This window comes from Apium graveolens, chromosome 3 (assembly GCF_009905375.1).
Source record: "Apium graveolens cultivar Ventura chromosome 3, ASM990537v1, whole genome shotgun sequence".
NCBI lineage: Eukaryota > Viridiplantae > Streptophyta > Magnoliopsida > Apiales > Apiaceae > Apium > Apium graveolens.
This window is the reverse complement of record NC_133649.1, coordinates 62,791,668-62,813,417: the sequence shown is the minus strand read 5'-3', so window position 1 is coordinate 62,813,417 and position 21,750 is coordinate 62,791,668. Positions and strand designations below refer to the sequence as shown.

The window sequence follows — 21,750 nt, the reverse complement described above, 5'->3', positions numbered from 1 at the left end:
ATGAAATTGAGTTTTTGATTCGAAAAGGAAGGTTGAACAAGTATACTGGAGATGGAGGGGACAGAAACAATAATGGAAGGAAGAACTTTGAAGATCGTAGGAGGGACCAAGACGATCAGGGGCGGAATCCCCAACCTAGAGGGCCGGTTATAAATGCAATTTTTGGAGGACCACGACGTCCTCGAGGACCTGTGATAAACACGATCTTTGGAGGTCCAACTGCTGCTGGATTGTCCAAAAATTCCAGAAAGGCATACACTAGGGAGGTTATGCATATTGTTGGAGAAGCCCCGAAGAGGGCCAGGGCAGAAGTAACATTGGCTTTTGATGATTCCGACCTAGAGGGTGTGAAGTTTCCCCATGACGACCCGCTGGTCATAACACCGATAATAGGAAATAGCCCGGTTAAGAGGGTCCTTGTGGATAATGGTGCTTCTGTGGATATCTTGCTCCACGACACCTTTCTAAGGATGGGGTATAACGACTCCCAGTTGACACCAACCGACATGCCGATATATGGATTTGCTGGAGTAGAATGTCCTGTGGAAGGGATAATTAAATTGTCGACCACCATAGGTACGGAGCCAAGGCAAGCAACGCAGATGCTGGATTTCATGGTGGTAAAGGCTAGTTCAACTTATAATGCTATCATGGGGAGAACAGGGATACATGCCTTCAAGGCAGTCCCCTCTTCCTACCATTCAGTCATGAAGTTTCCCACCCGAAACGGGATTGGAGAAGAGAGAGGAGATCAAAAAATGGCTAGAAGCTGTTATGTGGCCTCTTTGAGGGAAGATGGAGTCAGGGGGCAGGTTCTTCCTATTGAAGATATGGATGTTCGAGAAAATGACGAGAATAGAGGAAGGCCAGCAGAAGAATTGGTTTCGGTTCCTTTAGACCCCGAGAATCCTGAAAGGATGACTTTCATTGGAGCCACATTGGAAGAGCCCCTTAGAGGGAAGTTGGTAAAATTTTTGCAAGAAAATAGTGATGTGTTTGCTTGGTCAGCAGCTGATATGCCAGGCATAGACTCGGGGCTGATTACTCATAAGTTGAACGTGGATCCAAGCCGGAAGACAGTGAAACAAAAGAAAAGAATTTTTGCCCCGAAAAGACAAGAGGCTATAAAATAGGAAGTAGAAAAGCTCTTAGAGGCTGGTTTCATTGAGGAGATTCAATTTCCGGAGTGGTTAGCAAACCCTGTAATGGTGAAGAAGGCTAATGGAAAGTGGAGGATGTGTATAGACTTCACTGATCTAAATGATGCATGCCCCAAAGACTGTTTTCCGTTGCCGAGGATTGATACTTTGATTGATGCCACTGCTGGACATGAGATGCTGAGTTTCATGGATGGATTTAGTGGATACAACCAGATCAAAATGCATAAGGATGACATTCCAAAGGTATCTGTTAGATATATTTGATAATATCATGGCTAATATGTTTTATGTTTAGCTTTCAGAATCTTACGTGAACAGGATAAATCAGTACTTAACTGTTGATCAGTACTTATACTGGAAGTCAGGACTTAAGGATATCAGTACTTATATTATCAGGAGATAATCATCAGAAGATAGATATCAGAACTTAAGTGCTGAAGGACGATCAGATAAGGACAGTAGCTGATTAAAGGAAAGAAGATCGAGATAAACATAAGAAGAGATATGCACTTGAGATGGAACAAAGAAGCAAGAGGAAAGGAGGAAAGTCAAGGACAGTTGCTCTTAAGGCTGAAGAAGAATCCCCCAAGGCAGCTACCTCAAGGAAAGACAAGGGTAAAGCTCTGTTCACAAAGTCTGATACTGAGTCATCAAGTTCTGAAAGTGATGATGACTCAGATTTTGAAAGCTTGCCTGAGACTGATGCTGATGAGGAGATGATGAAGCTGTGTGCTCTTATGGTGAAAGAAATCACAAAGATTGCATACAGGAAGTTCAGGAAGGGAAAGAAGTTTTCCAGGAAAAGCATAAGTTCTGATAAGAAGAATTTCAGAAGATCTGAAGGCAGAGGAGGAAAGTCTAACAGAGGAGATTACACCAATGTTAAATGCTATAACTGTGGTGAGAAAGGTCACATATCTCCTGACTGCAAGAAGGTAAAGGGTGACAAAGGCAAGGCTCTTGTCACAAAGCAGAAAAGCTGGACAGACACCTCAGACTCTGAAAGTGAGGAGAACTATGCATTAATGGCAAATGCTGATAAAGAAAGTGCTGAGAGCAGTTCTGAAGCTGCTGAAACAAAGGTACATCAGACTACTTATGCTTTTCATACTGATGATATTAATGAGTTGAGAAGATATCTTAAAACCATGTTTGTTAGCTATAGAGATCAAACTTTAACATGTGAAAGATTAACTTCTGAAAATCTTGCATTTAAGAAAAGGAATGATTTCTTAGAAAAAGAGTTAGTCATGTTCCATCAAACTCAGAAGGATAGAGATGATGCTTTTTATGTTAGGAATGAAGTGCTAAAATTAAATGAATCTCTAAAAACTGAGTTAGAAAAGGAAAGAGAGATTATCAGGACTTGGACTAACTCTGGCAAAACAAGTCAAAATTTGCTAAGTAGTGGAAACTGGAAAGAGGGCTTAGGTTATGGAGAAGATAAGAATGATAAAGGAACTTAAGAAATTAAGCCTGTTGTTAAGCAAAAGCCAAAGTTTAAACCTGTTAAGTTTGTAACTATAAAGTCTGAAAATGAGAAATCAGAAGTTAAAGAGGAATTAACTTCTGACAAACTAAAACAGGAAAAGACAGCTGAAGTGAACATAGGCTTAATGACAAAGAAGCAGCTTAAGCATAAGCTGAAAGATGTCAAGAATGCAAACAAGGTAAAATCACCTAGGAAAAATAGGAATGGAAAGGAAGGTGTGAATAAAAGCAATGATTATAAACCTATTCCTGATGCTCCTAGGAAAACATGTCATAACTGTGGAAGTTCTAACCATCTGGCTTCTTTTTGCAGGAAGAATAAGAATATTAACTCCTTACCTTCAAAATCAGGAGTTAAGAGTCAGTCTGTTAGATACAAATCACAAAATCCTTGTTTTCATTGTGGTAGTTTATGGCATTCCATTTATACTTGTAAGGAATATCATAGTTTGTGCTATGATTATTATCAAATAAAACCTTCTTTGAAGAAAGTTTCCATTATTCCTTCTAGTGTAAATTCTGATTCAAAGTCTGATAGTGTAAGTTCTAATAAGAAAAATGTTAACATAAACTCTGATGCTAAATCCGCTGTAAATGTTAACAAACTTAATAAGGCCAAAGGATCCAAGCAAGTCTGGGTCCTTAAAACTAATAATTAGTGGTCTTTGTGATTGCAGGGCAACATGAAAAATATTCTAGTTCTGGACAGTGGATGTTCAGGACATATGACTGGAAATAAGGCCCTGCTATCAGACTTTGTGGAGAAAGCTGGCCCAAGTGTTTCTTATGGAGATGGCAACATTGGAAAAACATTGGGATATGGCAATATCAATCTTGGAAATGTCATAATTAAACAAGTAGCTCTGGTCTCATGACTTAAACACAACCTACTGAGTATAAGTCAAATCTGTGACAGAGGTTATCATGTTGATTTCTTTGAAGAACACTGTGAAATTGTGAGTAAATCTAAAGGCAAAGTTGTTCTGAAAGGATACAGACGTGGTAACATTTATGAAGCTAAGCTTTCAACAAGTACTGATGGTTCTGCAATCTGTCTGTTAAGCAGAGCATCAATTGAAGAAAGCTGGAATTGGCATAAGAAACTCTCTCATCTAAATTTCAACAATATAAATGAACTGGTCAAGAAAGATCTTGTGAGAGGATTGCCAAACACAGTATTTGCTCCTGATGGTCTTTGTGATTCATGTCAGAAAGCCAAACAAAGAAAATCTTCATTCAAGAGCAAGACTGAATCATCAATTCTTGAGCCTTATCATCTTATACATGTTGATCTATTTGGTCCAGTAAATGTAATGTCTATTGTAAAGAAGAAGTATGCGTTGGTCATAGTGGATGAGTTCACCAGATACACATGGGTGTATTTCTTGCACACAAAAAGTGAAATTGCATCTATCCTGATTGATCATCTCAAACAGCTGGATAAAATGGTCAAAAATTCTGTGAAAATTTTAAGGAGTGATAATGGCACTGAGTTCAAGAATTTGATAATGGAAGAGTTCTGCAAAAGCCATGGAATGAAGCAGGAATTTTCTGCTCCTGGAACTCCACAGCAAAATGGAGTTGTTGAAAGGAAGAATAGAACTCTCATTGAAGCTGCACGTACAATGCTTGAAGAAGCAAAGCTTCCAACCTATTTCTGGGCTGAAGCTGTGCAGACTCCTTGTTTTACTCAAAATGCAACACTCATTAACAAGCATGGAAAAATACCATATGAGATGGTGAAGAAAAAGAAGCCAAAAAGGGGTAAAGGAGTTTGTTATCAGGGATGCACCAGTGCCTTGGAGTGAAACTTCTGCAGGTCAGGAGTGGACTAAGGAATGGAACTCAGTTTCATGTGTTCCAAATGCTTTACATCTTGCTGAGCACTTGACTAAAGCTGATGAAATGTTAAATTCTGATGATTTTAAAACCCAGCTTAGAGTCACTGCATTGAGTACTAAACATCTACAAGGTCTTCATTCCAATACTCATGCAGAGCTACACAAGATTCAGGAGAACTTTATCAAACAGGAACAAGTTTGGAAAATTGATAAGAAAAAGTTCTTTCAACCTACCATTGACAGGATTGCTTATATTGAGAAAACTCAAGAGAAACAACAAGCTCAGATTGATCAAATTCTGACAAATCAAGCTTCTCAGCAATCGCAACTTACTGAAATCCAGACCTCAGTGGAACTACTTATCTTTCTTTTACTACCTGCTGATGCCAAAAAGGGGGAGAAGGTAATTAAGTCCAAATGCAAAACCAACAAGACACTGCAAGGAAAGGATGATGGAAAAGATGACCAAGGAAACTCTGGAATGGGTAGTGGTCATAGTCAAGGTAGAAGGTTTTCATCAAGACAAGCTAGTCACAGAACAAGTTCTGATACTGGGAAAAGAATAAGTTCTGCTGCTGGTAAAAGGATAAGTTCTGATGAACTTCTAGATCTTGATGAGGAAATGTCAAGACAGTTATTTCTTCAAGAAAATCCAGGAATGGACTTGGAAAGTTTAAAGGAAGAAGAAGCCAGACTTAAATCAGAGAAAGTCACATCTAAATCTGAAGCTTCTGGTAAAAAGTCACTTCCAAAACTTAAAGACATTGTGATCAAAGAAAGGACACATACTGAAGCAACATTGGCTAGATCACAACCACAGATAGATCCAAGATCCAAGGGTAAAGAAAAGGTTGGTGAACCTATGATAGTATAATTTATTTACCGCAATGTGTGGGCTGCTAGGCCCAATAAAAAGATATATGATACTCAGACCAGAAAGGTTAAGCCTGATGGACCAGATCAGGCCCGATGAAATAAAGAAGGCCCAAAAGCCCTGATTATTAATTAATTTCGTAATTAATTAATAAGGGAAAAATCAGCTATTGAGAAGAGTCCCGATAAGGATATAAATCCTTATAGATTAGCCTCAAGGGGACCTAAAAGGATAAGGAATCAGTTTCCTACTATCTAGGACTCCAAAGTCTATTCTAATTATGAGACTTACCCACCAAGTCTCCTATACCAAGTCCAATTCAAGGACTCCCAATATCTATATAAGGGGTCTCACCCCCTCCAATCAAAACTACGTTTTTTGACTTGATCATTGGCAATCAGCAAGGTACGTAGGCATCTTGTTAAGGCAGATTGAGTCACGAAACACAAGAGCAGTCAAATCGAGTCTCGAAACTCACGTTCCTTAGTACTAAATACAGCAATTATATATATTAGTTTTTAATCCATACCACAATCAGAGATTCAGAATCATCATTAGCCTATTTTTAAATTTAGATTGTTTTGTCTAATGCAGAAATGGTTGACGAGCTTAAGGAAAGTTGAATAATTAGTACTGATCTGTGCATTTTTAAATTATTTGTCTCGAGTTATTCAGTCATCTAGTTGTTCTGACTTTAGGATGTATGTTCATTGTTCTGGGGATTGATTTTGGATATGTATGATTTTGAGAAAGATACATGGTTCTGCTATTCATTTCGTGTCCAGTGTTTCAATTTCATTAAAAAATAATGGATCAAAATGTCATTTTTTTAGTTTTAAATGGTGCAAAATGTCATTTTTTTTAGTTTTAAATGGTCCAAAATGTCACTTTTAAAAATAATGGCTCAAAATATCACTTCATAACGGTACTTCATCAAACGGTACTTAGTGTTCCGTTTTGGTACTTTTTTCTTTTTAATTTTTTTATAATGTGCAAAACGGAGGTTGAAGTAGCGTTTTGGCTCAAAACGGTAAAAAAAAATTAAAATGCCAAAACGTTACACGAAGTTACGTTTTAGGTGTTTTGCATAAACGGTACACGATGTACCGTTTTGAAGTGACATTTAAGGTCATTTTTAACCCTCATGTGACATTTTTATGCGTAAAACGGTAGATAAAGTACCGTTTTGGTACAAAACGCTATATGATGTATCGTTTTGAGCCAAAACGCTACTTCAACCTCCGTTTTGCACATTATAAAAAAATAAAGTACCAAAACGGAACATTAAGTACCATTTTGCATTAAAAATACAAAACGGAAGAGGAAGTGCCGTTATGAAGTGACATTTTGAGCCATTATTTTCAAAAATGACATTTTGGACCATTTAACACTAAAAAATGACATTTTACTCCATTTTATAAGTTCTAACATACATCTAATAATTAAAAAAAAAAGAACAACAATTTTTTTAGTTTGGTTTTAAAATGGAAATTAAATCATTTTAAACCGAAATTATAAGTAAAAAACCGAAACCACACCACGATATTTGGTTCAGTTTTGGTTTTAATTTTAGAAACCGTATAAATTTGGTTATGGCTTAGTTTTCGGTCGAAACCGCACCACGGTCATCTTAGTCTGAGTGGCAATAAGCTAAGAGGAAGGCTACGATGCTACTTGTAGGACCAAGGTCAGTAGTTACAGAAAACTAAAACTGGAGAAAATCAGACAATGGTTGCCTGAAACTTAACGTTGATGCCTTCTTCATCGAAACGTTCAAAATTCATCGTGTTAACATTTATTTAAAGTATATTAAATTCCGATGAAAATGGTCGATGAGCAGGGACTTGCTAATTGCTATGGCAGCTTGTTTATTTATTTTTTATTTTTTTTAAATTTGATGCCAAAGAAAACAAAACAGCTTTTTTAAATTTCCTGCATAATCAAGAAAACACCAATGCAACATGCAATATTCCCAGCTGCTTAAAATAAGTTTTAATTAACAAAAATGAGAGAGAGAGAGAGAGAGAGAGAGAGAGAGAGAGAGAGAGAGAGAGAGAGAGAGAGAGAGAGAGAGAGAGAGAGAGAGAGAGAGAGAGAGAGAGAGAGAGAGAGAGAGAGGGGGTTTTAAACAGTGATGCGTTGCAAACAACTTGCTGCGGAACAGACGACTAAAAGTCTAAAACACCAACCTACAAGATAGAGAAATTTGACTAGTTAACAAGCCCAAGACACATTCATGCTACATTTGCTTTTGCCATCTCCTTAATGTATGCCTGTGAAACAAGAAATCGGAAGATAGTTAGAAATCTTAAATATATTGTTGCACCAAAAGCTAGAGAACATAAAATATTACCAGAACATCATATTTCAGGGATAATTAAATTTAGGACATGTAAAAGGCAACTTCTATTAGAAGAAAAAGAGAGAGGATTGTGTGCTGATCTATAGTATGTGACTGTTACTTTGTTACACAAGCAACTCTGGAAGCAGTTGGATTATGCAATGTTTTTTTTCTCTCATACTTGAATAGCTCGACGTATAATTTGCAATTTCTGTCATGTCCATCGAAAGATATAAAGAAAATTACACATTGTACCTCCTCAGCACACAGACCTAGGATAGATATAAGTGCAAATGCGAAACATCTTCCAACTACATCATGCTTACCATGACTCTCCAATTTCCATGGACACATAACAAATGGCTTCTCAAATTCATATTTGAAGATAACAGATACTGAAGATTATACTCATTCTCTAAGATGAGAAGACTTAAACATCAAATTTTATACTTTCAAATTGAATCAAAAGAAAGGATGAAATATTAAACTTAGTGGATCAGCACATACCTGCACTAGGTTTGAGATTTTTCGTTCTGAAGCAGCCAGATAGTTGTTGATGTCTTCTTGAGTCCTGGGTATTTTGGTGCTGCTCCGGAAACTGGAAATCACCTTACGTTCGACTTTCTTGACAATTGTTCTGTAAACCTCTTCTTTGATTTTCTTTTCCTTCCATGTTGGGCTCAGAAGCTCCTTAACAAACTCAACTAGTACACACCTAAAGGCACTGAATCTTTTTCCATCAGTGTCTCCCTCATTACCAGCTACCTTACTTCCGTCTTTCCCTTCTTTAATTCCCCCAGCCTTCCAGATATTTTGTTTTTCATCTTTACAGTCAGCAGATTGTTCTTTTTCATGAGACTGACGGCTTTTAACATTCACTGCTTTCAGTTCAGCATCCTTACTGTCAGTCTCATGCAGAGCAACAGCAAGTAGATTGTCAGTGGGAGGTAACTCTGATGTTAATGCCAATTTAGCCTTTTCTTCCCTAACTATAGAATTTACCAGATCCAAACTATCAGTTACTGGATCGTACTTCCTTTCAGTTACTGGAACGTGCTCACTATCAGTTACTGATTTGTACTCACTTGATAATGAAGCTGCAATATTAGGACCATAAACAGTTCCACTCTGTCTTGAACCTTCTTCGGATGGTACTATATATACTCGACAATCCATACGTTGTCTGTGGTCTGATTTGTTGTCATTAAACTTGTCAAGTGTCTGATAATTATGAGAATGAGAACAACGATTTCCAGCGCGACAGTGCCCAGAAAAGAAGAACAGGCAGGGTCTTGGAGGACTAGCTTCATTTCTTCTGTAATAGGAATCACAGTGTCAAAAGAATCAAAAGAAAATATACATTCTTTACTTAGGAACCAGGTTCTAGCATCAGAATGCAAGTAAAGGTCATACCCACGTGATTTTTCTCCCAGGTCATACTTAGAGATGCCATATTTTGTGATGCCACTAGTACTGATCCCGTAAGAAGCTGGAATATCCATCAAAATAATACTGTGATAGCCTGGTTAAAGAAGAAAATCAATACGTATACGAATTTCAACAGTAAATGACTGCTAATTGCTTATTACTCTTCTTTATTTCTGCTTTAAGTTCAAATAAATAAACCTACATAGGGCTTAATCTTACGATATCTTGACATATATTACCATACAAGTAACTAAATTCAAAACAATCCAATGTAAAAGTTACAAACACTAGACCTACTAAAATCAGTTGTTGAGAAAAACAAAGCTCCCTCCATCATTGTCCGACAAATTATTTCCAACCCCTCATCATATTCATCATTACATTTAAGAACACATTAACAACTTGGTCAAACTATTGAATGAGAAGACGGAGGAAGTTACTGTGGATAGAGTCATAGAGAGCTTTAACTACTCCATATGAAAAATCAAAATAAGTTGAGAAAAAGTACGTCGTTACTAACATTCAACTTATCAGCTTATAAGTTATAAATTCAACTTATAAGTTGGGTCGACAAACGGTCGTACATAAGCTGTTACGGACTTATAAGCCATAAGTGGCTTATAAGCTCGGCGCCAAACAGGCCCAATGGTACATCACTTAAGTTGGATTTCAACTTAGAGAAGAACTACAGAGATCTAATAACGAATAATTGAAAAACTATATGCCTCAGAAAAAATATGCAATCAAGAAAAGCAGACAGGCCTGGTCAATTAAGGAAGGAACATCAATCCTCCTTCCGCCAGAATTAAGAGCTAAACAATATTGACAGAGCATAAGCTAGTTAATAAAAAGAAAACGAAATAATACAAAACAAATCAACAAAGAATCACCACTAAACATGGATTAATTAAATTACCTTACTTCTATATCCTAAATTCACAGTTCAATTACAGCACTTACTATTCCAATTGAAGAAGCCATCTAATAATCAGTGTCTACATGCAATTAAACCTCAGGAAATAAGCAAACAAGTGCTGAAAAACATTGATATCTAAGCATAAGTAAGAACATAGGAACAAGCAGAGTTCGAAAATAACATGAAGAAGATTGCAAGCAATTAAGAGATACTTCACATGCAGAAGCAGGACAATAAGTTAACAATGCAAATTGCTTAAATTGAGCCAAAAAAAGGTACCAATGAAGAAACTTACTTCAGGATACAAGGACGACAGAATGTGTGTGAGGAGAAGCACACAAGAAGAGTAATTCTAATGTCTTATACCATTGTGGTGGAGGGGGTGGATGAAGAACTGGGTTGAGATCAGTGGTGGGATCGTGAATCTCGATGTTTGTTCCTGAAGAGTGGCGCTGGAAGTCTTGAAGGCCTAGCCCCTAATTAGAAAAATGATGTATATAAGCTAATTTAATCAATATATTACTTGTTTGGTTTTTCTTTCTCTTTCCAGAAACCGCTTCTTTCTGATTTGTGCCACGTAAACCGATCAGGATTGTGCCACGTAAACCGATCAGGACCCCTCTTCGCCTAGGCAACCTTCTATTGAAAAATATAGTAATTTTAAATTTCATTTTTTCTTATCAAAATGACCTTGATAGGTGTCCAGCTCCACTCAAGCACATTCCCTTTTTCCTTTTTCTTATGAGCAATTTGATACTTATAGTATGTAATATCTTACCAGTGAACTTAGCAAGGAACTAACTAGCTAGAGTCAAGGCTGCCTGAAGTTAGCTCCTGACAGGTGCAGGAGGGGACACGATAATTTTTTTTATTGGCTGGACTTGTTGCAAGAGTATCTAGCACTTGTGCAGAGAGAGTTAATTTCTTGGCTGTTCTCGTCTGAGTAATGGAACACAAGCATTCTTAAGGCAGCTAAGAAGAGGAAAAGGGAACATCAAGTTAATACATATTCTACATTCCTTTACAGCAATTTCTTATATGATTTGGCAGGAGAGAACCTGCCAGCTGTTCCAAGGTTCTTCTGAACTGGTTATTAAAGTTTTTCACTTGGAAGCTCGTATGGTGAAACATTAGAACATCAGCTGTAGGCATAAGAGCTCCGTTCCGGATTTGTGATTATTAGCATCTTATCATAGCTTGGAAATGGTTATTTTTAAAATTTGTTCACTACTATGGTAGCATTGCAACATCTTTTTATTTCTGAAAAAAAAAATATTTCCCCACAACACACAAATAAGTCTTTAAGATTAAAAATCCAAGACTGCTTTCTTTCGGTTGCAAAACATCAACTTGTCAAACAAGCTGTAAAAACAATGATAAATATAAACAACTAGACCAAAGGACGAAAGGCTATAAGGAACTGCATATTTTTCCTTTTATTTTAGGCTTAGGCTTCTTCGAGCACTGCCATTTACGAATGGGCAAGATGCTATCAGGGACATTGACCTGAGAGAATTGAGTTGCGTCCAAACTATAGTCAGGATCAAGAAAAGTCACTAGTTTGTTGGAGTTTGCGATAGAGTGCACTTCATGTCATTTTCAGAAGTATGAATGAGAAAATGAGTTTAATTTTATTTTGAATCTAACTTTCGGATAACCTTCTAACCATAGAAATCTCAACAAAAAGCACAAACAAATGGTATCACCATTATCCACCCTGCTGAACCCCCACCACCATGTCAGATATATATATTAGTATATTACTCCTTGCACATCACAAATGCTGATTTCCCATAATACTAATTGTTTTCTGCACCAATTGGATAATATGGTTACTTAGTTGGATGCAAAACTTGCTCAAAGCAGCATTTTAATCAAAAGAAAGTAGGGGTTAAATGGCTTTTTCATAATTGAACTCATCCCTTACTTACAATTGGGTCATCGAACTAAAAAACCCTTGCAGTCAACTTATTAAACTAATCAAAACTTGCAATCGAGTCATTGCCATTAACACTTTTAACAGACTTAGACGGAGAGATGATGTGGTATATCACCCAGATAACCGCAATTTAAATTGAAAAGCCCATTAAATCTATCTAGACCCCAATTATATTTTATCTTATTTTCATTCTAATTCCCTACTTTTTTTCAATTCCTTACTTGGTTAATCTTATCATCATGATAATCTGTCACTATTTATAGGTATATAGATAGAATATAATGAAAGAAGGGTAGATCAGCTACCTTATTACCCCTTTTACCACTGCCATGGATTATGTTTGTCGCCTAATTCCATATGGGGCAGATGAAGGTCCTGCAGAATTAGTCTCCATTGGAGCCAATAGCTGACGGAGAGCATTGATTTCAGTCGCACTCATTTGTTGAAGTAGCAGACTCAATATGCTCCTTCCGCACTATAGTGAGTGCCTCTTCCCGAGCCTCTGTTGAATCAACTGCCTCCACTGAGGGCATAACATATAACATTCCTCAACAGAATGGTAACAACTTATTAGAGCAAGTCCAATCATTATGCTAAAGTAGGTGATATTGCTATAATATAGCATCAAACCAAAAAACCCTACTCCGATGGAATGTCAGACTTGGTGCAAAATGCTATATTTGATCCTAAATATTGAACCAAGTATAGACAGCTCTATAATTGCAACAAGTGCCAAAATGACAAATATAGTGTCTACTTTAAGATTCATTAATTAAAATATAGTTTTATTTGGATATATTTGGTGCTATTTTGCATTTTCATTGGAGAATAAGTTGTATTTTAGCATCAAAAACCACTTTTTAGTTTCAAATTATAACAATATCTATATCTATTTTAACATCAACATTAGACTTGCTCTTACAATAGTCTTAGAGAATATCTTTATGCTAAACACTTTCCGTAAAAAGTGCAGATCGATCATGTACAGTATTAATTAGAGCCATGTTTTCTCCCAGACTCTCCTCTAGCAGCACACGCCCGTGGGCTTCCTCAACTGTAGGAAAAGGATTCTGACCACTGAGTTGATTTTTGATTGAATCATACTCAATTGTCAGTCCAGCAAGACACTTCATCATTCTTTTTTCTTGTACCAACTTTTGATACCTCTCTTCGTCTTCAGCTTGTTTAAACTCGAACATAGTGTAACCTGACTCCTGCCATAGATGTGAGTTCCGAATAAAATTCGATCAAGGTCCTGCCTCCTTGTGTTAGTGCCCATATTTTTTGCTTCACCTCGGAATGTTTAGCCATATTTCCTAAATATGAGTACGTCCCTTAAACAGTTTCATTGGTATCAAGAAAGAAATAACTTTTGCGAATATGCAACTTCATACAGTTAAACATCCATGACTTGACCATGTCATTTTCGCTATCCCAATCGTTAAAATTTGTATCACTCCACAATGGCTTCTTGGCCTTCCTATTTATGTATCTCATCAATTGGGAGGATTAAGTGCGAGTGTGCCAGATTCGACCATTTTAAGAAATTCTTTCCGTCAAATTTAGGATTTACATATGGAGTGCTATGAAAACTAGAGCTTCGTTTCGTGTACTTCTGTGTCATGTACTTTCATGTTTCGTATCATGAATGTCTAACCCAAACCCGAACCGTTAAGGATTTGTTTCGTTTCGTGTTCGTGTACCTTCATTTCGTGTCGTGTTTCGTGTAATTTAAAATTAATAATAAAAATAAAGATAAATAAAATATATATTTAAATATTAATTTTTTACTAGTCGAGTCTTAAGTCAATAAGTCATATAGACTCAAGTGTAGTCAAATCTTGTGAAATTTAAATTTGAATCTATTTTGTATCTATATTCTGTAAATATTATATATATAAATATTATTAAAAGATATATGTATTCATATAATTTTAATAAATTTATTTAAATATTTATTTATTTTGTGTAATTTCGTTTCGTGTCGTGTGCACAAGTGTAAATCCAAAATCGATACTAAATTCGTCCGCGTACTTTCGTGTTCGTGTACTTTCATGTTCGTGTACCGAAAATGTCAAACCAAATCTGTTATTTTCGTTTCATTTTCGTATCGTATTATCGTGTCGTGTACGAAATTGCGGACTCTAATGAAAACTAGTACTACTATAAGTAAACTAGTTCTACTACTACTTATAGGAGTACTTTCACTAGTTATTGAAGAGTCGAAAGCTTTGGCCATTACAAACTTCAAGGAAATAACATTCGAATAATATATCAAGGGCAAGAATAAAGTCTTAACTTAGTCCTTGTAAATCCAAACCACGGTGAATAAACAAGTTGTAATAACACCTTTTATAGTCCCAAGCCCAATCTAATTAGTAATTACTGCCTAGATTACTCAGATATGTAAACAATAATCATATTTCAGCCCTGCTTATTATCTATTAGCCCAACAATATTTATTAACCCAAGAGCAGTAAACATAAACTACCTCAACAGTATATATAAAATCTGTATAAGTGTACTAGATAGGGAAGATATTACAAAAGAATCCTTGCCAGGGACTAGTTAGAGGTATGTGCCCGCTTTGTCATGTTTGGTTTGCAACAACGTTAAGAGGCGCGTGAGTGAGTTTCTGTGGGCCAGAAAGAAACTGGCGGGTCGTATGATAGTTGTCTGCACTTTGTGTGGATCTGTCGTTCAATTGGAAGTTTAAGATTGTTCTCGGCGAAATACAAATTTAGTCTATTTTTGAACAAAATTAATAAAAATGACCAATTTCTGAAAAGTTGACCAACTTTAGCCGATGGGAAACCCATGTGTCAGTGAAGTATTCACTTTATATGAGATACCCAACTGTCAGTGGAGTATCCCATATATGAAATACCCAACTACCAGTGGAGTATCTTATACAAATTGGGATACTCAACTGTCAACCCAACTGACAGTTGAGTATTCAATTGGATAAAATTGGCCATTTTTTCAGAATGTTATTTTTGTTAATTTTTTTCAAAAATTGGCTATTTTTGTCATTTTTTCGATTGTTTCCAGCATTGAGCAATTTATGGGTTTGAAGAAGCTGTTCTCCTTGAAGAACTCGAGCTCCCGAGTCTCACGCGCCGGCGCGTCATGTTGTTTGGATTAGCGTGTGTGGTTGCGTCAGATGGAGTTTGGATGTCAAACAACATCAGGTAGTTTGGATGCTTCAGATGCTTAAACTTGTATGCTTCCCGACAAGAATATTGCTAGGGAAAAAGTATATATGCCATTGTTGGAGAGTCCTCGTTATATAACAGTAGATTTCAGCTTTTACAATAATTCTATACTTTAAATATGGAAGGTAACCAAATCTGTTAATATAGCTAATATATCTCAATTAAATTAAGGACAAATAATACAACTGATATACAGCTAGTACATTGGACACCCTTCCTCGAATTGATGTTGTTGGCAAATTTTCAAACATCAATTTGCTAACAAGAAAGTTATGGCGCTGGCGTGACATCGATTTGGTAAAAATATCAGCAATCTGTAGAGTTTTGGAGATATGTGGGAGAGTAATAACCAAGTGGCCATAATGACAGTCAACCTCGATATGTTTTATAAATTCATGGTAAACAGGGTTGGCTGCAATCTGAATGGCGCTAGTGTTATCAGCATGTATTGGAGTCGGTTTGGCTCGAGAATTTTAGTTCCGCAAGAAGCCCATGTAGCCAAATAATTTTAGAACAAGCGGCGGACATGGCATGATATTCTGCTTTTGTAGATGACTTCGATACACGATTCTGCTTTTTGCATTTTCATGAATTAAGAGCGTCTCCAAGAAACATACACCAACCAGTAATAGATTTCTAGTATCAGGGCATCCAACCAAATCTTCATCACTGTACACTTGAAGTTTGAGTGAAGAACTAGGGGGGAGAACAGGCCACGACTAGGAGTTTCAGGGATATATCAGATGATTTGTTCGACATCTGATAGGTGGAAGTGTCAAGGATATTGCATGAACATACTAACTAAATGTACATCATAAGAGATATTCAATCGAGTAATGGTAAGATATATAATGTTAGGTCCGTAATCAACTGTAAAGGGGGGGGGGGTGAATATAGTTTATTCAAATAATTCGACAAAACTTTAACATAATCAACAGTTTTTATATTATAAGATAAAAACTTATTACAAATGTACTCTCTCAAAAGGATGAACAAGTATCCTTGAAAGTTGCTAGGTTATGCAGATGATATGACAATGTTCGCAATACTTATAGCATGAACTTAATCTGTGCTTTATATAGAGCACATTTACACAATCAAATAAGGAATCATATTCTATTACAATAAGGAAACCTATCCATGTATGATTGTTTCTGAGATAAAATCCTTCACCGCCTTGAATTCATGCTTTCCTTTTTTTCCTCGAATATCTACTAAACTGACAAATCCTGATGACATCATCTGCTGATCATCAAGTACTGATATAAGTACTGATGATTTCACTCTTCAGTAAATGCTGATATAAGTCCAAATAGGAACTTCTGATAGTTTTTCTCCAGATATCATCAATTATATTTAATAATCTCCCCCAACTTGTGCATTATGAAAATTTGTAAAAGTTACAATTGATGATGTCAAAACTATGTAAATGTAGTAATCAATTAAACATATTCATTCTTACTTCAGTGAATATCATACTTTACTCTTCATTCTCAACTCCAACACAGTCTGGAAAATCTTCAAGAAACTTCCTTAGCAGATTTTCTTCCATTACATCCAAATACCATTGCATCCTCTATTTATGTTGCTTCAGTTCATCTATTGATTCATCATTCTGATAGATGGCATCCATGAGATTATATAACTTTGAATTTCCAAGAGATAGATCATCCAGCTCCAGAAACCTAATTTTCTTTTCATCAGGATAAAAGGTTAAAACTTTAGTCCCTAGACTCATTTCTATCGTGGCTCCTCTAATAGGCATATCAATCGCATATTCAGTTTGATTAATGCACTTTGGAATGTAGTTAGATTTGTAAGGCATTCCTCTCTGCTTTAACTGTATCAGGTTCTTTATGAATGCAGACCATCTAGCGGTTACAGAATTAGTTACCTTGAGAATTGTAACAATAAGTTCTAATTCATGCCGTGGTTTATCTCTTAACTGTTCTTGAGTCAACCTTAAGCTTCTCCCAGACTCCATAAAATAAGTCATTTTCTCTTTAGCATGATCAATAACAATTTGCACTAATACGATATTCTGTAAGTCTTCAAGCATTACATTGTCTCCAATTTATGTCAAGTTAGAATGCTTTCTTAAAGTAAAAGCATCTCCTACAAATGGATCATCATCATTTAATCTTCCAAGACCACTTATGATTCCAGGTTTCCTAGAGTGAGAACTTCCACCATAAATCTTCTTTATTATTTCAGAAGAATCTCTTCTAGGTGCTGGTTTCTTGCTTCCCCATAGTAGCTTCTTCTTTTCTTCAAAAGTAAGTTCTGGCTTATTAGAGACTATGTATTCAGAATCAGGATTTGATAAATCAGCTTGAATTGGGTTTGATAAATCATCAACATGAGTAGGATCAGAGGTTGTGATTGATTGAATAACAACTTCTTCTTTATTAACTTGAGCAATGTTAGAGGTTGTTATTTCCTAACAATACAACAAGAATTACAGAATGGGGGGTTGAATGTAATTTTGGCTTCTTTTTGAGATTTTTAAAACTGTTCCAACTCAATAATATATAAGTGTTTGATTTGCAAAGTGCGGAATGAAAGAATTATATAAATCAAAACACAAGTAATAAAAACACAAGTCTTTAAAACTTTCTGGTGGATTTGAATGTATCCACCATATATATATATATATATATATATATATATATATATATATATATATATATATATATATATATATATATATATATATATATATATATATATATATATATATATATATATATATATATATATATATATCGAGAGAACCCTGTGAAGCTTGAATAGCTCACAGCTGCTTTTACAAATGAACAAACAAACTACAGAGAAATTCTTACCAGTTACAGCTTTTTCTATTTTTCTTCTAAAATGTGTTTGCTTAGTTAGTTGTTCTACTAGCTATACTTGGTTTATATATCACCAAGTTTATATGGTAAAAATACAGAATAATAAAACAAAACCTATCAAGTCTAACTCCATGCTGCTTCACTACTCTATTCCAACATCTTTGAAAATCTTCATAACTTGCATGGAAATGGTAATGCTTCTTTGTTCTCATTTTCCTGCTAAACAGGCTGCCACCTTCCTTTTGCAAACACCAACGTATGTGTAACGACCGAGAAATTACGCTTGTATTATATCATAATAAAGTTAAATTATGTGTATTATTATGTGATTAAATATGTTGAGTCATTAAACCCAAACTGCTATGTGTTACGTGTTGTCTGTTTTGATCCAAACATGTTTTGGATATTTATTGAGTATTCTATCGTAAGTTATATATTTTATTCAAAACCCGTACAGCTCAAAACGATGTTTTAAAAGCCCGTATTTCAAACAAAATCATTGGCCCTATTTTGCCAAAAATTCCCTATACCATATCGCTATTCTGAACCCTTAGACGTTTTACAAATTTACCTTTTTCGTGAAAAATGATTTTTCCGGACCCCTTCGGGTACCAAAAGCCCCACAAAAATCACATTTTTATTTCTATATGATCATGAAATTATCATATATCATTTTTCTTTGCATTTTTGTAATATTCACAATTTTTGGGAATTTTTGACATTGCTTTTATATTTATTGGATATTTAAAAATTCATTATTAATACCCAAAAATTATAAAAATTGGGGACAAATATTTTTATTAGGAGTGTAATTAGCCCCTTAATTTTATTTAGGGGTATTATTTTACATAGTATAAATAACTAATTTTTCAGTAATTAATTATTAATTAGTTATAAAAAAATCAGTAAATAAGCAGAAAATTCAGAAAAAGGGAATTAGGGTTCTTGAGTGTTCTTGCGGATCAAAGCCAATTTGATCGTGATAGGAGTGTCAGAAATCGAAGTGTGAGTAACCGATTTGAAGCCCGAAACCTGTTTAATCAGATTATCACGTCAAAATCATCATCAGAGGTATCGATTTTAAATTTTAAATTTTCAAATTTAATTCGAATTTGGGGGTGTTTGTTTTGATTGATTGTTATATGTTTTCGTTGCCATAAGCTTGTAGATCGTCGAATTTAGGATCGATCGACCCTGATTTCAACAGTTTTTGTGTTGGTTTTGGTGTCGCCGGAAACTGCCGCTACCGGCGGCGTTTCCTTGTGTTTCCGGTTTCGAATCGCTGAAAGGGAGAGAGAGGGTTGGTCCTGTGATGTTATCGATGAAAAACGAAGCAAGAGCAGCCCAGAATCGTGTGGTTTGCTGTCTATTCGAAGTCGCCGGAATCAGCCCGCCGGCATCGGGTTTCCGTCCGGCCGGCCACGTTCTTCGCGACCCGGGTTTGTTAGGGCGAAATCACGCACTAATATTCACGCAAGTATACGCGTTCGCAAGTAATATAGAATACTTTCTAGTTCGTTCCCTCAGAGACTCAGACTAATTTATTGTCTAATTTAACTCACTCACCAATGTATGATTACTTCTCAATGTTAAGATAATAACACTTAAAATTGTTGATTAAATATTAACTATAATTAACTACTTAATTAACCACTTAACTAACACTTCAAATTATCAAATATAAAACACTCATGAGATCACAACTTCATTATTACTTCCTTCTATAGCCATTGTTATTACCTTTAACATGTGACAGTGATGATATTAATCGAATAACACGAAATTGATAAAAGCCAACTTTCATTGTACTAATACCATTCTACAAACATCCACAATTAAGATAGAAGTTGAATAGTCATCAATTATGTTGAGTTCCTATATGTCTACAGAAATTGACAACACAACGATTTAAGCACAAGTTATCCCTTTTTGATTACATAGGGCAAATAAAACTGTTAGAGTTACCCACTAATCATGCACAACGTACATGAACCTATGCTAGCATGGCAAGTTCTAAATCTCAAGATCCACTGTCGCTTCACAAGAGATTAACACCCTATCTTATATGTTCGCGACGCACATAAGACGAATACGCACAACCAATACTAGATATCATACAATCATCACATACTAAAGTAATAAACAATTAACTAAAGAATTCCATAATAAATCCATTGCAACTTCATGATCACGATTAGCCCATAATAGAACTTATCGCCATCATGGGTTCATATGAAATCATGATAAACAAACACAAGAAAATAATAACTAAACTGATTATATTAAAACAGAGTACGTCACAAGAGTAAATAAGTCAAAGCAAGAAAACTAGCATCCAACGTTACAACAAAACAAGAATCACAAGAGTATATGCTTCCGCTTCGTTGCTGTGTGCTAAATCGGTCTTCTTCCTTATCTCCTTCGCTTCTTGCGCAAAAACACAATCTAAAACATAATCTCCTCTCTTAATTCTCTGTGAAAATGTCTCAAATCTACCTATATAATAGTCCCATGAAACTCAGATTACATAGAAGTTGGAAGCCAAACAGAAGTAGAAGTCTAAAATAATTCAGCTTTTTCCCCGACCCTGCGCGACCGCTCAGCATTTCTGCGCGGGCGCGCAAGGCTGCTACGTGGCCGCTCAGCATTTCTGCGCGGGCGCGCAGGACCCTACTGGAAAAATTCCAGGTTTGCCCCGTTTCTTCGCCGTAATCTGCCCGTTCTTTTCCTCTCGCAATGGTGAACACATGCCAAGGCTTATTCTTGATGATTCCTCCTCCGAAATGCAACTAATACCCTGAAATGCATAAACACTAGAAAAACGCATCAAATACACAAAATACTTGATTTCAAGACACCAATTTAAGCCATTTTAAGACGTTCTAAGTGGTATAAAATGCCACTTATCACACCCCCAAACTTAAATCGATGCTTGTCCTCAAGCGTCACAGACTCAAAACAAATAAAAATATGCATGAATGCAATCTATATGAAAATGCAACGATCCCCCTTACTACAATTAACCAACCAAATTGTCACGTCTCAACGAATGCAGTTAGACACTAAAGATCAATAAACTCATGCAAACGGACATACAGCCAGAAACGTGGTGTGTGCAAATGCTTAACAGATATGCTTCGGAACTAGACCAATTACTATGACTAGACTATCCTCAAGGCAATCCTACGATTATACAAAGAATAAAAATTCTAGGCACAAAGTGATATACAACACTACAAGAACTCTGGAGCTTACTACGGAATCGTGCTTCTTATTTACAACTCAAATGCTTATTTGACCGTGCAATGAGTGAGGTCCATAAAAGACTTATACAATGGTATCCATGTAACGAGCGTTAGGTTAGCGGATCCCAGACTCTAAAAGCCTTAGGTCACTAGGCACAAAGTCCCCTAAGAACTTAATAACTCGAATACCAAAGAGCCCACTCTTGATCAATTATGCAATTTTTTTTTTCTCTTTTTTTTTCTCTGAGCAAGTGCGTTTCGCTCCATCTTGCTCAACCCTAGACTACTCGCATAACATGCGAGCCGGCTACTAGCCATTTGACGCCTAGCCACAAATTCCATTTTTACTCCATTTTTTTTCTTTTTCATGCCTTTACCACTAAGAACCTATTATCAGATTCTAAGCATAATAAATAGATTATCCTCGAAAATAATCAGATCATAACAA

At 35.9% G+C, this 21,750-nt stretch overlaps 1 protein-coding gene across 2 annotated transcripts; it reads right to left on the bottom strand.

The window, feature by feature from the left end:
* Positions 1-7,469: 7,469 nt before the first annotated feature.
* LOC141712348 (uncharacterized) lies at positions 7,470-13,500 on the bottom strand. Of its 2 annotated transcripts, none has more exons than XM_074515257.1 (4): positions 12,296-13,500; positions 9,121-9,229; positions 8,215-9,022; positions 7,470-7,639 (listed from the first exon to the last, which is right to left on the bottom strand). In XM_074515257.1, exons 2-4 carry the CDS (start codon positions 9,207-9,209, stop codon positions 7,601-7,603), a joined length of 936 nt encoding a protein of 311 aa, XP_074371358.1. In that variant the 5' UTR covers positions 9,210-9,229; positions 12,296-13,500; the 3' UTR covers positions 7,470-7,600. The 2 variants fall into 2 exon arrangements, with proteins under 2 accessions (XP_074371358.1, XP_074371357.1); XM_074515256.1 differs by lacking the exon at positions 12,296-13,500 and adding an exon at positions 10,347-11,088.
* Between the last annotated feature and the right edge of the window lie 8,250 nt (positions 13,501-21,750).

Bases quoted from the DNA above. Each gene is read 5' to 3' on its own strand.
- LOC141712348 (XM_074515257.1), bottom strand. From the start codon at position 9,209: ATGGATATTCCAGCTTCTTACGGGATCAGTACTAGTGGCATCACAAAA. The intron at 9,023-9,120 runs GTATGACCTTTA...TTCCTATTACAG, and splicing joins CTGGGAGAAAAATCACGTGG to AAGAAATGAAGCTAGTCCTC. The intron at 7,640-8,214 runs GTATGTGCTGAT...CTTGTTTCACAG, and splicing joins AAATCTCAAACCTAGTGCAG to GCATACATTAAGGAGATGGC.